Here is a 16281-nt window from a genome sequence, read left to right as displayed (position 1 = left end):
AAAACTTGTTTAAGGGTTTTTTATGCTCTTGAGATTTGACCTGGATGGCTGGACTCATTGGGGGGGTTGCCTTTTAACATCAGTAATTGAACGCCACTCCCGAAGTGAAAACACAAAAATTGGGAAGCTGAAGACATCATTACGGGTCCAATTGATCAGTAGGTTTTCCCCCATATAAAATTATTTGCCTTGTTTATATCACCACATACCACAGATTAAAAAAGAGAAAGAATCAATTGCCTACGATTCTAACAGTGGAGCTCTCACAAGCAGTGTATATATTTACAATATCATAACACATGGAATCCATAACCTAGTAGAGGAAAAAAGGGGCCAAATAGGAATAGAAAGGAAGAAAAAAAGAAAGAGCTCCAAAAAGAATTTTAACTGTTGGCTATTTACTCTTTTTGTACTTCAGTATCAGGCTCCGATTGAGGGGGGATTGATTGGGGGGTTTTTACGATCCAATAAATTCGGTATGTCTGCGCATGAGGGCCAGGTAGGGGGACGGTTTTCTTGGGAAAATATCTTACAAAAGAATGTCGGCAGCACTGCTCCTTGTTTACACTGCTGTGTGGATGCTCTATATTCCCTTTCTCCAGTTTCATGGCGTACTTGGGAGCAGGTTGAGTCAAAATATGGGGTTGATTTCATATTTGATTCAGGGGAAGCTTACCTATCTTCAAAAACAAAGTGTCTCTCCATTGTTTACCCAGTGAACAAAACTATCAGAAAATTCCTCAAGAACCTCTGCATTCTGCTCAATATCAGATGATAGCTCTGTTCCGCTCCGCTCCTTTCCCTGTTCAATATAACACAGAGAAAGGTAATTTAATACAAGTTATTGTCCAACTACCTGGGAAATAATGGTTTGGACCACATATACTTCTTTTTCATCATTCTTTTTCTTCAATGTTTGTTTGTTTGTTTGTCTTTAAACTTTTTCTTTTCTTTTTGCTCTTAGTTTTTGCTGTCACTATTTTTTGGATATGCAGCATATGTTAAATAAATAACAGTATATTTAATGCAAAACGCCCTTGTTCAAGTGCCTCAAGCATGAGATGGCGATACATTACCCATATATATACAAAGATATAACAGTGTTTAGCTTCACTAGACAACAATCAAACCAACCCACATGATCAATTGGACCTTAGAATCAGTCAGCCAACCTCTAACCTTAGAATCATTTTAGTAAATTCAACAGACTATAATAGCATGTAAAAGAACCAAACCCCTTGTTTGAAAATACTAAATCTGGAAACCTGCTTGCTACACCCTGGAGAACATTTCAACATACTAATTTTGAATAGCTTGTACATTAGATTAAAACAATAATAACCAACCCAAGAAACAATGGTGAAGTAATGTCTGGATTGTACCCACAGGACCTTGTATGGTATATAAATATTTGATGCCATGGCCGTGAGGCCTCACTTAGGTGACGACAGAATGGCAGTAGGGTGGGTAAATTCCATGTTTGATTCCATATACCAAAGAAAAGAAGTGTCGAAAAAATAGAAGATAAAATAGCAAGCCCATGTCTTCAGGGAGAGCGAAGCTACCTATAGATGAATCAGCTCGAATCAAATAATCATTTCTCATTTATATTTATTTTGTAATGCACTAACATCCATCATATTCTTTTATGAATAACCCAAGATGAAAACCATATAACTGATAAGAGGCTTTTTTCAGGCGTGCTTTGTTCCATGTGGTGGAGGGTGGATATCATCAATTCAGAGTTTGGCGGAACTTATCCAGATCTGTTATGATCTCGAAACAGAAAAGCATAACAATTGTTTTCTTGTAAACCTGATACCAATATGCCAAAGAAAGTACTTACCCTCATGCTGGATCCGTATTGACTTGTGCATGGGGTTGTTTCTCCCATTATTCCATTGACAACATTCTCTGATGACTGCCCAGAAACTGGAGAGTTCATAAGCATTGACCTGCAGCCAGTAAACAGTCAGGAACTAAATTAATCCTGATAAAGTTCATCATTACATCAGATGTTTCTGAAGAGACATCCACATAATCAACCAGTTCAATAAATTGGGTCAGGAAACAAAAAGCCTCTCTATTATGGCTTTACCAAATAAAATTTAATCATATGCTCATCAGCACACATCAAAAGAATACCTGTCATATGGCTCCTCCTCGCATGAATTTCCAGAGGAAGACAGCCAGTCTAGATCAACAAAGTTTGAGCAGTTATACAAATCCCCATGTTCATTATTGTAACTATGATCTTCAAGGCACCGGTCTCGTTGCATGTCTACAAAAAGCTGCCTGCGAGGCATTGAGGGAGTATACCTACAGAAAAGATGAACAATAGCAGATAAGCTGAAACATACATCATACATAATGATTTCAGATTACACATCACAAAACCCAAACCTTGATGATACCGATCCATAAAATATAAATTGATATATAAATGCACCAAGAAGTAGGATAAAGCGATTAATTGATAGAAGAAGAAAGAGAGGAAGAGGAGCAGGAGATGACAAATAGTTTATGAATTAAATATCTAATTATACAAAGCAGACACAGTGGTATGTAAACTTAAAAAGGTTATAATTGTATTCAAATCAAATAGCAAACTTTTTCCCAGATGATTTTGCTCAGAAAGCAGTATACCCGGTCCAGTTACTCCATTTACCATAATATCCATGGAAATATCGCTTTGTGAAACAATTGACCTCATTGACACACTGGCCTCTAGTTTTCTTTCAGAATGTTATACCAGAAAATGAGAGTGCAGCCCTTTGAAATCAGGCATATTACAAGCAAAACATCAAAAATATTTTCCTAACTACTAATTTTGATATAGAACTTCATTCAAAATACTTATCCAGAGTGGTTCTGTTCAGGGCATTACCAAAAATTGCATTCTTCAGTCAAATATTTTCTCAAGAAAGAATTTCCATTTTGATGGCTGATATATTAACTTCAGATAATTCAACATGACTTCACAATCCAACAAGGATGACTGATCTCTAGCAGAGTGACACTCCAAAATACAATGGGCTTAAACACTGAAATTCTACAAGTGTACCACCTCTACAACCAAAGTGAAAACAAAATTTATCTTCCTATGGTGTATGTATTAAGGGGATCTGGTTCCAACAAAAGGGGTAGAGATAAAATAAGAAGAAGAAAAACCTTGTTGGATCCAACAAAGAGAAAGGAAAGCATCAAACCTTGCCAATGCCATATCACTTTCGGAAGTTGAAATTTCCGGTGATGACTCTGAAAGAACCTTGCTTCCCCCTTGTGATCGATTAGGCAAAACTGAGTTAGAAAGTTTCTCCTGCTTGACATTTGTTTCTTGGGCAGGTGAGCTGCTTTCACAAAGTATGTTTCCATCTGAATAACATCTTTTGAAAAATGACCTAGAAACCAAAAGTCAACACGTATCAAAATAAGCTGCAGAAAAATAATCCAGTAGATGAAATGTATTGGTTTTTGTTGAACTAGGCAAGGAAAACTACTAAAAGAACATCAATAAAACAATCCATAAAATCAGTTCCATATTCCTCAACTTGTTCAGAGTTTCATGGGCAGGGTTTTGAGGGGAATTTGTATCTCACTTGTACTTTGGTGCTGTTTTTACCTTTTCTTTTCCTAAAGGACCTTTTATGTTTCTTAATTTTATACTTGTTCTACCTAATACAATTGCAAGTATAGTTTATACATACATGCATGTGCATATATATATATATATATATGGTCATTTTCCAAGCATACACAACAATATTTCTTTGCAGCTTCATTTATCCAGCTAAGTACCTTCCATTTTCATCTATATTTGTTTGTCCATTCCTCCCTGTATTGTAAAGTTGGTCAGAATTTAGCTCCCACAATGCAGGTTTACCCTGTTGTGGCTGGAAGTGCCCCAGGAATCTGCCAAAAAAGGGAAAACATACAACAATATAAAAGAAACCGTTAATACATAATACAAAATACATGCATTAATTACACTCTACGTCTTATCTGCCATTCATATTCTCTTAACATAAACAAGAATGGTGTGATATATTATTAAAGCCAATAAAGCAGGAGGGTTTTGAGAAATATGAATGTCCTGGGTGGTAGATAACAAGAGGCTCCCCATTTGCATGAAAAGCAGAATAAGGCCCAGGTTTGGCTCATGTTTCTGAGGCCTAAAAGAGCTTTTTAACAATAAAAGCACTTTTATATTATATTTGGTTACATTTAAGAAAATTTTTTGGTTAGATACATTTCAACTAAAAAGCTCTTTCAGGCAAAAGTTATAATTGAATAACTTTTGGCGGAGGCTTTTATTTGTTTGAAAACAATTTGTCATGTGAAAATTTGTAACCTTGTATATTTTGTAAAGTGGCAAATTTGTCCATTTTTATTCTAAGATTGTGGTTACATCAGAGAACTGAAAGGTCATAAAAGATACTTTTGATATTGAAACTCCTTTTAAAATGCTGTACTTTTCAAAAATCTTTTCTAGAAGGACTTCCTTAGAAGCTACATCTATGCCAAACAGGGCCTAACTGGCAGACACCACAAGATGTTACCAAAATTTGCTGTCTTGTCCTCAAAAGTGAGTGCAACCAACAAATGATGAATGCAAATCTGACTCACACATTAATTGCAGCTTGTTTCTCTGCATCCATGTACGCATTGCTGTAGTACCGCTGAAGAGTTCTGAAGAATTCCTGGGACTGAGTTGCTGCTTTCCACTGACCCCTTCTCTCAGAGAATATCTACTTAGCATCAATGTTCAGGAAGTTAATATATAGAGCTCTGTAGACTTAATGAACAAGAAGATGATTGCTAAGATATGGGAAGGAGGAATCCAAATCATGATTGTAGCTTTGAAAGCAAATGGGTGTCTGGAGTTGAAAGTAGAATAGTAAAACACCAGGTGTTTTGTGTAATTTAGACAGTGAAAAAGATTACGATCATGTGCACAGGGGTTTGATAAACTGTATGTTAGGAAAACATGGGGAGCTTGGATTTGGAGTTGCACCACCTCTATGTCCCTCCAGGTGCTTAACAATGTAGCTTCTGCGGGATATTTTAGGAGATTTAAGGATCTGTGTAAGGAGCATTGTCATCTATTCTATTAATTTTGGCAGGGGTATTGAGTTTTTAATGGATAGAGCAGTGGCATGGGCTTTTATTTCTGGGTTCAAAGTGGAGATTTTGGCTGCCAGAGTGGCTCATTCTCCCATTTGCTTTATTCTAGTGATACTTTCATCTTTCATGAACCTTCTTTAAGATCAGCTAGCTAACAATGCTCATGGGCATTCTCAGTGCTTTGAAGCAGATTCTGGACTCAAAATTAGGTTAACCAAAGCAGGATAATCCTGTGGAGCGACATTAATGAAATAGCAGTATTGACTGGTAAAATCTTGACTACAGAAACAGAATGGGTTCTCTTCCTTAGTTTAAACTTGGCAAGAATTACAAGTCCAAAATGCAGTTCTGGGTCCATCATTTGAGAATTACAGGAGACAATACTGTCCCTTTTTTGCAGAGGATTTGGAATTCTATTTTTCTTTCTTTTTCTTTTTCTTCTTCCTTCTTCTCTCTCTCTCTCCTTTTTTTTTTTTTTTTTTTTGTGTGTGGATTGACTTAGGCAACAATATCAAGCATCACCAAAGTGGACCGGGAAGGGATCGCTTCTTCCAAGGAGGTGGGAGGTCGGGCATCAGATGTCTGCCTATTGAATTGGGTTTTGTTGAGTAAGTGGAGTGGAAGTACAAGTGGAAGGAGAATTTGTGAAGGGGTGGTGGGTCAAAATACAGGTACGAGAGAGGAACTTGGCCCGCATCGAATTGAGAATTCTTCCAGGGTGAAATCATCGAAGGGATGAGCTACAGAGGAGGTGAGGCATTGGTGCCCATTGTTTGAGAGGTCCCTTCATGACAAGTAATTCAAGCAGGACCCTCTTTTTTATTTGAGTGGTAGTCTGAAGGTAGAGTTGTCACTAGGTTAGAAGGTGAAGTTGCTTCTCCATTGAATGTGGTTTGGGGTTCTTTAGGCCTATCAGTGGTGTTTCTTGTCCCGACAGCAGTGCAGAGAAGATTTGATAATCAACCATTTAATGAATGGGGACTTACTACAAGATATATACAAGAGGGAAAAAAATGAAGAATGTGCCTATCAGGTTATTGTTTTCTGGCATATGAGGATTACTATGTATTGAAACATCCATCCAATAATGCAAAATATCAATTTTGACTCCAATTGCAAAAAAACAAATCAAATCAATTCTTGATGACTTGGCAAAGAGAGAATGAGGGAGTAAGGATATGACAAAGGTAGTTAAAGAAGAGAATACAAACAAAAACAAAAACCTAAGTTCAATTATTCTTTTGAATTAAAAAATTGCATACACTAGCAATCAGCATCACAAGTCATCCTTACCTTGTTATGAGCAGCTGAGCCACCATATTGGTGTGCAAGTGTGTCACCCATTCTTTCATAAAACCCCATTAAATCATCAGCTAAAGGAGCATCAAGATCTATTTTTGGGACATCTATAACACCTAAAGCATGAAGCTGGCGACCAAGAGCTGCCAGGCCATATGCATACTGTGCAACATTAGTCCGATCCAGGCAGTCTATGCAATTGGTCCTGAGCACCCCCTTTTGGAGCATTGGTGGCTTGACAGAATGATTTCCATTAGCAATATTGTTACCTCCACTAAATTTCCTCTCCAAATTATCATCATCCTCGTTGTGACTCTCACAATTTTCATGGAGAGATAAGTCGCTCATATCAGAGTTCCTGCATTATATTTTCATAGCCAACCTTCCTGTCAGTACGCTAGCATTACTGGGAAAAAAACTAATAAAGTAAAAATCTGCAACATGATCTTTTTGCTTCCAATAATACGTGCAATTCTCTATGAGAGATTAGAGTTACATTTTCAGAGATCAGAAAAGCATAGGGAAACCCACCATCCCACCCAATTTCCCCATGTATCTACAAAGTACATACTGCAATATCCATCCCAATGCTATGGCAACCAACTATAGCTAAAATGTATTTCAGCTACAAAGAAGAGGGAAAAGAGAAAGAAAAAAGAAGAAAGCTCATGATTTCTAACACCCAAATCAATAACCAACAAAATCAAACTTCATGAATCACATCATTTATACACAAATTTTAGCAGGAGAAAAAAAAGAGACCATCCACTGAGTGAATAGTGAGCTATATTAAAATCTTTTGTACAATCACATGATTCAACATGCTTAACTTCCAGAATTCAATTGTCTTAACTCAAGGATTATATATATATATATATATATAAATGAAACCTTCATGACAGCAGGTGATTAGGGAAGTTCAGAGGGAGGAAAGAGTGGGCATTAGATCCTTACAAAAAAAAAGGTTCCTTTACTAAAACACAAAATGGAAATTTATTTAAAAGAAATTTTTTTTAAAAAAAAAAAAAAAGAAAAAAAAAATAAAGGGCACATGGAACAGCAAGTGTATCTGCTTTTGTTAATCTTTTAAAGCAAAGATACCATAGCCAAGCTACTGACAGACAAAGACAATCGGAAAAGCGTATATTCCCCATGGCTTCAAGCATGATCTGAAACTAATTGGTTCTCTAGTAACAGAGAGAAAGATCTTTTATCAAACATTAGAAAATAATATCAGTGCAAATAAGCAGAATAAACAAAAGGAGCCATATTTGATGCAAATCTCAGACAGCTCAAATCATGGAATAGAGAACTTACTCAAGTTGAGGCCCTTTCAAACAATCCTCAGGTTTCAAGTCAGGTGTCACTTGACGATAAAAGAAACCCGTTAACGTCAACGCATATGAGGCCACTCTTCCCAGAAGTAGCAAAACATTTGTAGCTTTGCTGAAAAACATTGCTTTTCCCAAATAAGAAACACATCTATAAAAGAGCATTAGCATAAAAAATAAAGCCCAAAACTGAGATAAGTCAAGTACCTCCGAGAATGTCTGTGTAGATCCCAGTGAAGGAACTTGAGGCGGTTTTCCTCTGATAAATCTTTATTAATATATTCAATTGCATTAGCAAACTCAGCACGAAGAATGGACTCTCGAGGCCTCTTCTCATGTGTCTATTGATTAAAAAAATAGTGTCAACCAAAAGAGGGTAAAGAAGATAAAAATTATTCAACATCTGCCAATCAAATGCATCAAAATTTTGGAGTTCCCTATTACCAATATTTCTATACAGTAATAATATCAGAAGTCCTCTATCCTCTGCATGCTTAATGACAATTTATGAAGAAGAAGAAGGTGATGGAAAAAGACAAGAATTAGATCAAGTTATAAATACCTTAATCAAGTTCAAAATGATTATAGGGTTGCCATATCTCTTGACAAGATTTTCAAAGTGAAGTCTGGTGGCTTCATAATTTTGATCCTTCTTTGACACTAAAGAAATACAAGTGTCAGTGGAAAAAAAATACAGCATTATGTTTAATGCTATAATTAGCATGTGAGAACATACATATAATATCAGGTTTAATATTCAAGCGTGACGTTTCCTGTGACCAAAAGAGAGGGATTGAGCCACGATTCTGGACAATAGAACTAATTTGAATGGGAGACCCTTCAGGGACATCTTCAAACACAATCTGTTCTGTCTCAACATCATTAGCTACTCTGCCTTTCTCATTTACACCTCTTTTCAAATACCTACATTAGAAGAAAGCACTCGATGAGAAGCAAATAAACATAACATTAACATATAAAGCAAGTGGCCAAAAGTGAGAGAGGAAAAAAATTTACATTACTCCTAACTGTATCAGAAACATTTTCTCTCTCTCTCTCTCTCTCTCCTTATTGATGAATAATTTCATTGCAATATTACAAAATCTTGAATACTAGTAGCTTAGCTAACCAGGTCCACTTGTTTCATTGGACTCATAAGCAAAGTGAAGTTAAAATCAATGAAATGGATAATAATCCATCAATCGCTCATTCAAGGCATATAATGAATATTCCACACAGAGATGCTTATATATTATATGCAATAAACCTTTTCAAGATGCCTTACTACAACGGATCATTAAAGAATAGCAACAAAAGATACCATGTATTTTCTTAAAAGGACATGGTTATAGCATAGAATAACTAACAATCACAAGAAGCCAGTTCAATCCCACCTGGTGCCAGCATAATGTCGTGAACGCCTTGCAATGAGGGTGAGTTTAAAGTCCCGTCCAGAGATAGAAAATTTGGCCTGGTTTCACACAACATAGAGCAATCAATAAAATGCCAAAGGTTTGGTGCATGCAAAAAGGAGCAGACAAGCATCTACTGAGTTTTCTAGGCAATACTGATATATGATCGAGACAGTAAGTTTCAACAAAATTCGACCTATCAAAAATTGAGTTTCAACAAAATTAGGAAGCTAAACATTTTTTGTTTTCTGCTAGGAAACATTTTTTTTCTTTGTTCTTTTTATTTCTTTTCATCCCTGTTGGGACTCTAACCTCCCACATTCCCACTTGAATCCCTTGCCACTTGAATCAGGCATCAAGGCAGGAAGTAAAACAATTTTTAACTACTTATACCTCAAACAATTTGATCTGCCATTGTAAGTGCAAGTCTATAAATAACTCCCTTTTTCAAAAGTTAAAACATTGCTCATATCTATGCTATGAGTACAAGCAAATGGATTCAAAATTGGAGAATTGTTCTATATCCCCCAAAATGGACATGTATAAGCAAAGGACTTTCAGCCCATAAGTTTGATAACAAGCCTTTATATGATGCTGAAAAAGATTCACTTCTCCCCAAGCATCTTCATTTCAGGGCTTCATGAAACCATTTTCCCTCTCAGGCAGCATTCTTGAGATTGTGAGTGAGAGATATCAGTTATAAAAAAAAGGATGGGATCATCCATAAGGTGAATTTTAAGAAGGCTAATAATCATGTGGACTGCATTTTTTGGACCAAACCCTCAACAAGAAAGGGTTCGGTGTTAAATGGCAAAGAAATTCAGGGATGATTATCTTCTCTTTTCCATGTACATTTGTCTCCATTTGTTCCAAATGTGAAAGCACCTTCTTCTTCAAGAGTATTCTCAACAAAATATTTTCTCTTAGCATTTTCCAATTTATCACATTCAGTTCCTTTCAATCCAGCTAAATTTTTGTAGGAATCAAAAGTCCCTTATAAGGTCATGGCCTTTGCATGGTTAATGGCACATAAGAAGGTAAATACCAATGATATACTACAATTGAGGTCATTTAAAGCCCTTAGTCCCGATTAGTGCACCCTATGTAGGGGGAGTGGAGAGACAATTGATTATCTCATCAATGCTTACATTGTCTAATTACTTTGGAATTCTGGCACAAGATATTCTCATAGGTTGGGATGGTACGGGTTCAACCAAGTAGTGTTCATGATATGATGGTTACTTCTTTTATGTGTTTTGGGAACTCTACTAGAGGCAAGACTCTTTGAAAGATTGGTTTTTTTTTTTATAAGTAAGAGAGTCTTTTTGAAAGATTGTTTGTCTCACTATGATGTGGATTGTATGGAGAAAGAATGCTATGATTTTTTAGGATACTTGGAAGACGCTTGAGATGATGTGAGATTTACTTCATTTCTATGTTTCTTTTTGGGCCTACTGCACTGATGTTTTAAAACCCCTTTCCCTTGAGTGTCATCCAACTTAGTTGGCTTTCAGTATGTTTAGGGTTGGACTTACATGGTGAGGAGCCTAGATGAGCTTTTGGAGATGTTATACTTGTATAATCTTTTTTGTTCCTTTTGTACAAATCTCCTTGTAAAGCAGAGGTTTTTTTTAGGTCTTCTGATCAAGTTTGTATTTCATGGGAAGTATTTCTCATTTTTCTCAAGTTTTTTCTCACATTAATTAATACATCTTTTGTTTCTAATAAAAAAAAATGTTAAAGGTTGGATTAGTTTAGGCCTCCAGACATATCCAACAAGGCAACCCCCATTTCTCGTTTCTTACTTATTATCACAAGAGATTTCCTTATTAGATTGATCTATACGATTGATAAGAGGGGCTTGATTGAGTAGTTTGAGGTTGATGGGGACCGAGCTTGTATCTCCCTTTTGTAATTTGTAAAAAACATCATTTTCTCTTTAAGTGACAAGGAATTCGTTTATAATCTTAAACTCATTCTTAGAACATCGAGGATGGTATCTAGACTTATGATCAATATAGATAAAAGCACTTTAATAGACCTCAAAGTTGACCATGATCATTTTGTGCAGCTGGCTTCTATAGTGGGGTATAGAACATACATATGGTCCATGACTTATCTAGGCCTCTCCCTATGATTCAATCCTAAAGCCACCCAATTTCAGGGACTTGGTTATGTAAAAAGTTTCCAAACAACTAGATGGGAGGAAGATAACTTATATGTTCTTAGCAGGTTGAATTGATCTGGTTCAGACTCATTTAACATAAATTCCAACATACTCCAAATCAAATTTTAAAGTCTCACATAGCCTTTGTAATTGGGAAATTCTGAGGGATTTCTTTTTTAACAATAGAAGAAGCCATCTAATTGCATTGAATGAGATGTGTAAACCTAAAGCAGCAGGAGAGAGGGATAAGCATGCGTGTGTTTGGTCTTGGGGCCTGGGGGAGTCACTGTGAGGAATGGAGCATTTATTGGTGATGGTGGCAGTGGTTCCCGAGGTTACCTGGGGTGCCTGGTTCCTTATGGCATTAGATGATTAGGATCACTTATGGTTTGCACAAAAAAGAGTAGATGTAAGGTTTGAGATCAGGACACCTCACTGGTGTACTTGGAAACCAATAACCCAGGATAGGGGTGGTTGTTTGTAGAGGTGTGTGGTGATGAGATCAGCCCTAATGTTTGCAGTTCCCTTGCCTTCATCCTTTCCAGATTGAGCTTCACTTCTTTCTCTCACAATTCTCCTTCTTCAAATTTCGATTTGCATGCACTTAAGGCATCAAGAAATTGATGACCTATTGTCCTTCTATCGCATTTTGGGAGCATGTCTCTTTCTTTCTCTTCTCAGACAAGAGGTATTGAAACTCAGAAACTAGAGTTGTTTATGGAACCCATTTTTGTTCGGTCATAGGTGGGTCCAAATTATACTCAAATTTAGTTCCCTGACAGATGATTTAAAGATATAAAACTATAAACTAAGATATTTTTGTTATTAGATAAGTCAGGAGATCACAAACAAAAATATAACCGGGCCTAAAAAATTCCAGCACTCCACCTGACCAGGGTTGATCCACCTGCAGCTATACAAGTGAAGGGGAAAGCATACACAAATCATACTGAAATTCAATTTCCTTACGAAAATTCATTCCAAACATTATCCAATCCTCACCTGCTTGAAAAATCCATATACCAATGCAACTGTCCAAACTGTATTCTGGAGGTGATTCCGTATTCCCCGAGTTAAGAATTCATTCCAGACAAACATAGTTTCATAAAGGACCTGCCCTGTCTCATTATCACACAAGTTCCTTTGAAGACTACGCATAACATGGTATGAGTAGCTGAAAAAGAAATCCTTTGTAAGATCCACCATGCATAGGAGCTTCTTGTATCTATAACACCAATAAAACAAATGTAAAAATTAAATAACAATCATAAAGTTTTGAGCAAAATTTCAGAAAGGATAAAGCATAAAGAAAATGTTTAGGTGACAGATTGAAACAAGAAAAAAGATGTTCCATTCATGAAGTAGGAAGAATTGCACTGGTACATAGTATCAACAACAACCTGATAGATAAACAAATAAGATGTAAAAACTGGAGTATTCAGCTATTTTATTTGATAATTTACCGATTGAAAACTTCATTCTATCTTTAAGAACTGCAAGAAAATGGCAACAGAAATTCTAAGCATACTTATTAATTAATGATGAGCGTGATAATTATAAATTAGTAAAAATTAACATGTTTGTACGGCCATGTGCATTAGAAATGTCTGCTGTTAAGAAGGTACTTCAAAGTTAAATTACTTCCTATAGAAAGATTAAAGGGAAATATCGAATGAAAGAATCACAAGGAGAACACAACAATTTCCTGACTAGAAAAAGGGACTCCATTTTTATAAGTCATATCTAAGGTTTCTGCCAGAAGTACAATGGACTTAATATATTTACATTCAGAATGAACAAGAGACCTGTTCTCATTCATAGAATAAGCCATATTGATCTGAACATCAGGATTTGGAAGTGGAATCATCTCACTCTTGGAGACAGCATATACCGTGTGGCCACAGATCACACCAATCTGCCTTCTTTCTGTGATAAGCAGCATGTAATATGGACCCAAAAATTTAATGAAGCCTAGAAAAAGCAAAGCACCATGAGTACTGCAATGAAGATAATATGTTTTCTTAAGGTGCAAATATCTTTAGTACAAAAACATTTCAAACAAGACCTACATACCAACAATTCCATAACAAGTAGTGACAAATCTAAGTCCACCAGTGGACCTGTTTCCTTCGTTTATCCGTCTCAAAAGATCAGAGCATTCACTTTCTGTGTATGTCGTAGAATCCTCACGTATGTTTAGCTCAGAGGGGTCCAACCTGTCAATCTTTAGCACTCTCCAATATGTTCTAGTCTTGTCCCTCCCGATCATATAAAATTTCTGCAGCATGACATATTGCCAAAATATGAGTAAGTTGTTGAATATACACAAAAAGATTTAAAATAAAGGGAGTATATGCACCAATAAACCTGTTTAAGAATGAAAATACTTTGCTAAATAAGCACTTGATCCTTGTTTTTATTCAATGCAAAGTGAGATTGTTCTAAAAATGAAGTAGTCATGAAGAAAAAACAATTAAAGCATGAAATTGGGAAAGGAAGTACAACAGATAAGTTACAATTCGATTTTTTATTTTTATTTTTATTTTTTGATAAGTAAAGAAGAGTATATATATTAAGAAGAGGTGCCAAAATTGCGACCCAAGATATACAAAATAAATACACCCACCCCCACACAGCTGAAACAAAAAAAGCTGCCAAAATGAAGGTACAGAAAACATCCCCACCCTAAAATTCCAATCTTCTTATTAATTTTAATCACAGTAAAAACCATGCAAAGTAGAATAAGTCCCGCAGTCCTATGCCAAAATTCCAGCAAAGGGGATGAAGTATTTACATCTTTGAACATAATATTTGTTTATAAAATGAGAGGTAAACAAACTAGAGGTGCAGGAGTCAAGAAGCATTATCATTTAGGAGGTTCAACATAGAAGGAGTAGTATTTTTTGGTTGAAAGAATAACTAGATGATAGCTTTCTTTTCTAGATTTGAATTTTGAATAGAAGAGGAGTTTCACTTTATTTTATTAGAATATATTACATCAACAAGAGCTGAAACTTTGGAGCTTGTTGAGAATTTGTACTTTTCCTCAGGCAGCTGGAGCTCATATCACAATAGAATAAATCATGATTATGTGACTAGAGAATTGTAAAATAGCTTCAAATAGTGTAGGAGGTTCGTGTAGGAGGTTCATGCAAGTAAGATTTTTACAAACTTGGCCTGAATTGAAATTAGAATTATAGACCATAAATTCTTTGATTAAGTGCCAACCTTTACAAGAAAAATAATATGAACAAAGAACAAAACAAAAAAAGGAAACCAATTTGACACGACAATTCACACAATTTGAGAACTCAGCCATGATGTTTGACCCAGCAGAAAGTTAATAACTTGGCCCAGAAGTAAATGACTCAACCAGCTCATACACTAAAGATTCTAGACAAAACCCGAAGAAAGAAAAGTATGCTTTGACAATTTCCAAACTGGAAGAACATAACGATGGGCTTTTTTTTTGGGTGACCCATGATCAAACTCCATTGAAGATGAACTTTGATGCTAAACACATAACATCTGAACACCGAATGTAGCAGTGCAAGATAAGAGTCATAGCTGAATTGAACAAACACGCATTTGATTCAGATTCCGTATAAGAACCAAAAGGCCCCATCAATGAAATGGAAATGATGCCATGTTTCCACAATTCAAAACACAGCCAGAATTTTCAAGCAAAAGAAAAAACGAATCAAAAGAAAGTATTGCCAGGAGATCAAAGCTAGAGACGAAATTAAGAAAGGCAAAAAAAGAAAAGAAAAGAAGGAAAGGAGAATTACAGAATGAGTCTCGTAGAGTCTGAATTTCTGCATACAAGCGTGGGAGGGACGGGGTTGCTGACGGGGAGACTCGTTCTCAGAAGCCATGATTGGAGGGGTGGGGTTCCAGATCCCGAGCCTTAGGCTCGGGAACAGAATCAGAAGGGCATGCAAAGAGGAGCTGATTTAGGCCCCTATGACCCCATTCACCCACTTTGGCTGCTTCAAATACAGCATCCCCTTCCCCAATCTCCCCCTCTTTGACTCCTCCCTTCCATTCACAATTCCTCCCTCAACCCCCAACACACACCAATAATGCCTCCAATCCAAACCACACCTCCCTTCTTCTTCTTCTTCTTCTTCTTCTTCAATCAAACCCTATTCTATTCTATTCCACCTCCCTAGAGAGAGAAAATCAGGTCAGATCCGGAGAGCGAATGAAAACCACAATTTGGGTGAACCCTCCATCCACACATCACAAATAATAATTTTAACACCCCTATGTTTATATATTTGTTATTTAATATTTACACACACCTCTCTCGACATTAATAATAAAAATAAAAATTGTATAAATAAAATAGAGAATAATAATATTAATGGGCAGTGTGAAAACTGAAAAAGGTGGAGTATGTCATGTGAATCCTGCCTGTGCGTTAGTGTTACATTGTGGTGAAGATTTGTCATGCCAAATAATATTTCATTTTCCCTCTTTCGGAGACACCGTTATATTTTCTTATATGCTATGATCCATTCACCATCAATTAAATCCCATTCCCTCTATGATTCAAATCATATTATTTTATACCTCTATGATTTTTTTCATATTCTTATCTATTTATATTTCAAATTTTCATATTTGAGCTTGGACATAAAAAACTGATTAGTTGACCATCCATAAATGTGAACATGGCGAAGATGTAGGGTTTGAATTTTATTTTATTTTTATGGATAAAAAGGGGAAAAAAAGGTGTGTTGCACGTGGTGATTATAGTGAAAGAAAGTGGTCAAGAATTTGAGACACCTGTTAATATTTTGTCGCCTCTGCCATCTGTTTGGTTTCGGTTTGCCATTCCAGCACGACACGGTGCGACAATGGTTGACTAATCTTGTGCTAATCCCTTTACTAAGTTTTATTATTAATACTCCATTTTATTATAGAATTTTAGCATTCCATAACT

General features: G+C 36.1%; 1 protein-coding gene across 1 annotated transcript; it reads right to left on the bottom strand.

The window, feature by feature from the left end:
* Positions 1–139: 139 nt before the first annotated feature.
* Positions 140–15797, bottom strand: LOC100242326 (phosphoinositide phosphatase SAC3). Its single transcript, XM_002277368.5, has 16 exons — positions 15122–15797; positions 13407–13611; positions 13139–13304; positions 12336–12558; positions 9149–9225; positions 8491–8678; positions 8317–8414; positions 7962–8095; positions 7741–7869; positions 6418–6781; positions 4627–4748; positions 3799–3912; positions 3210–3401; positions 2146–2319; positions 1847–1955; positions 140–802 (listed from the first exon to the last, which is right to left on the bottom strand). The coding sequence occupies exons 1-16, from the start codon at positions 15206–15208 to the stop codon at positions 683–685; spliced, it is 2502 nt and encodes an 833-aa protein (XP_002277404.1). The 5' UTR covers positions 15209–15797; the 3' UTR covers positions 140–682.
* Positions 15798–16281: the final 484 nt, after the last annotated feature.

Source organism: Vitis vinifera, chromosome 11 (assembly GCF_030704535.1).
Source record: "Vitis vinifera cultivar Pinot Noir 40024 chromosome 11, ASM3070453v1".
Classification (NCBI taxonomy): domain Eukaryota; kingdom Viridiplantae; phylum Streptophyta; class Magnoliopsida; order Vitales; family Vitaceae; genus Vitis; species Vitis vinifera.
The sequence above is the reverse complement of the archived record's forward strand: the minus strand, read 5'-3'. Positions and strand labels throughout refer to the sequence as shown.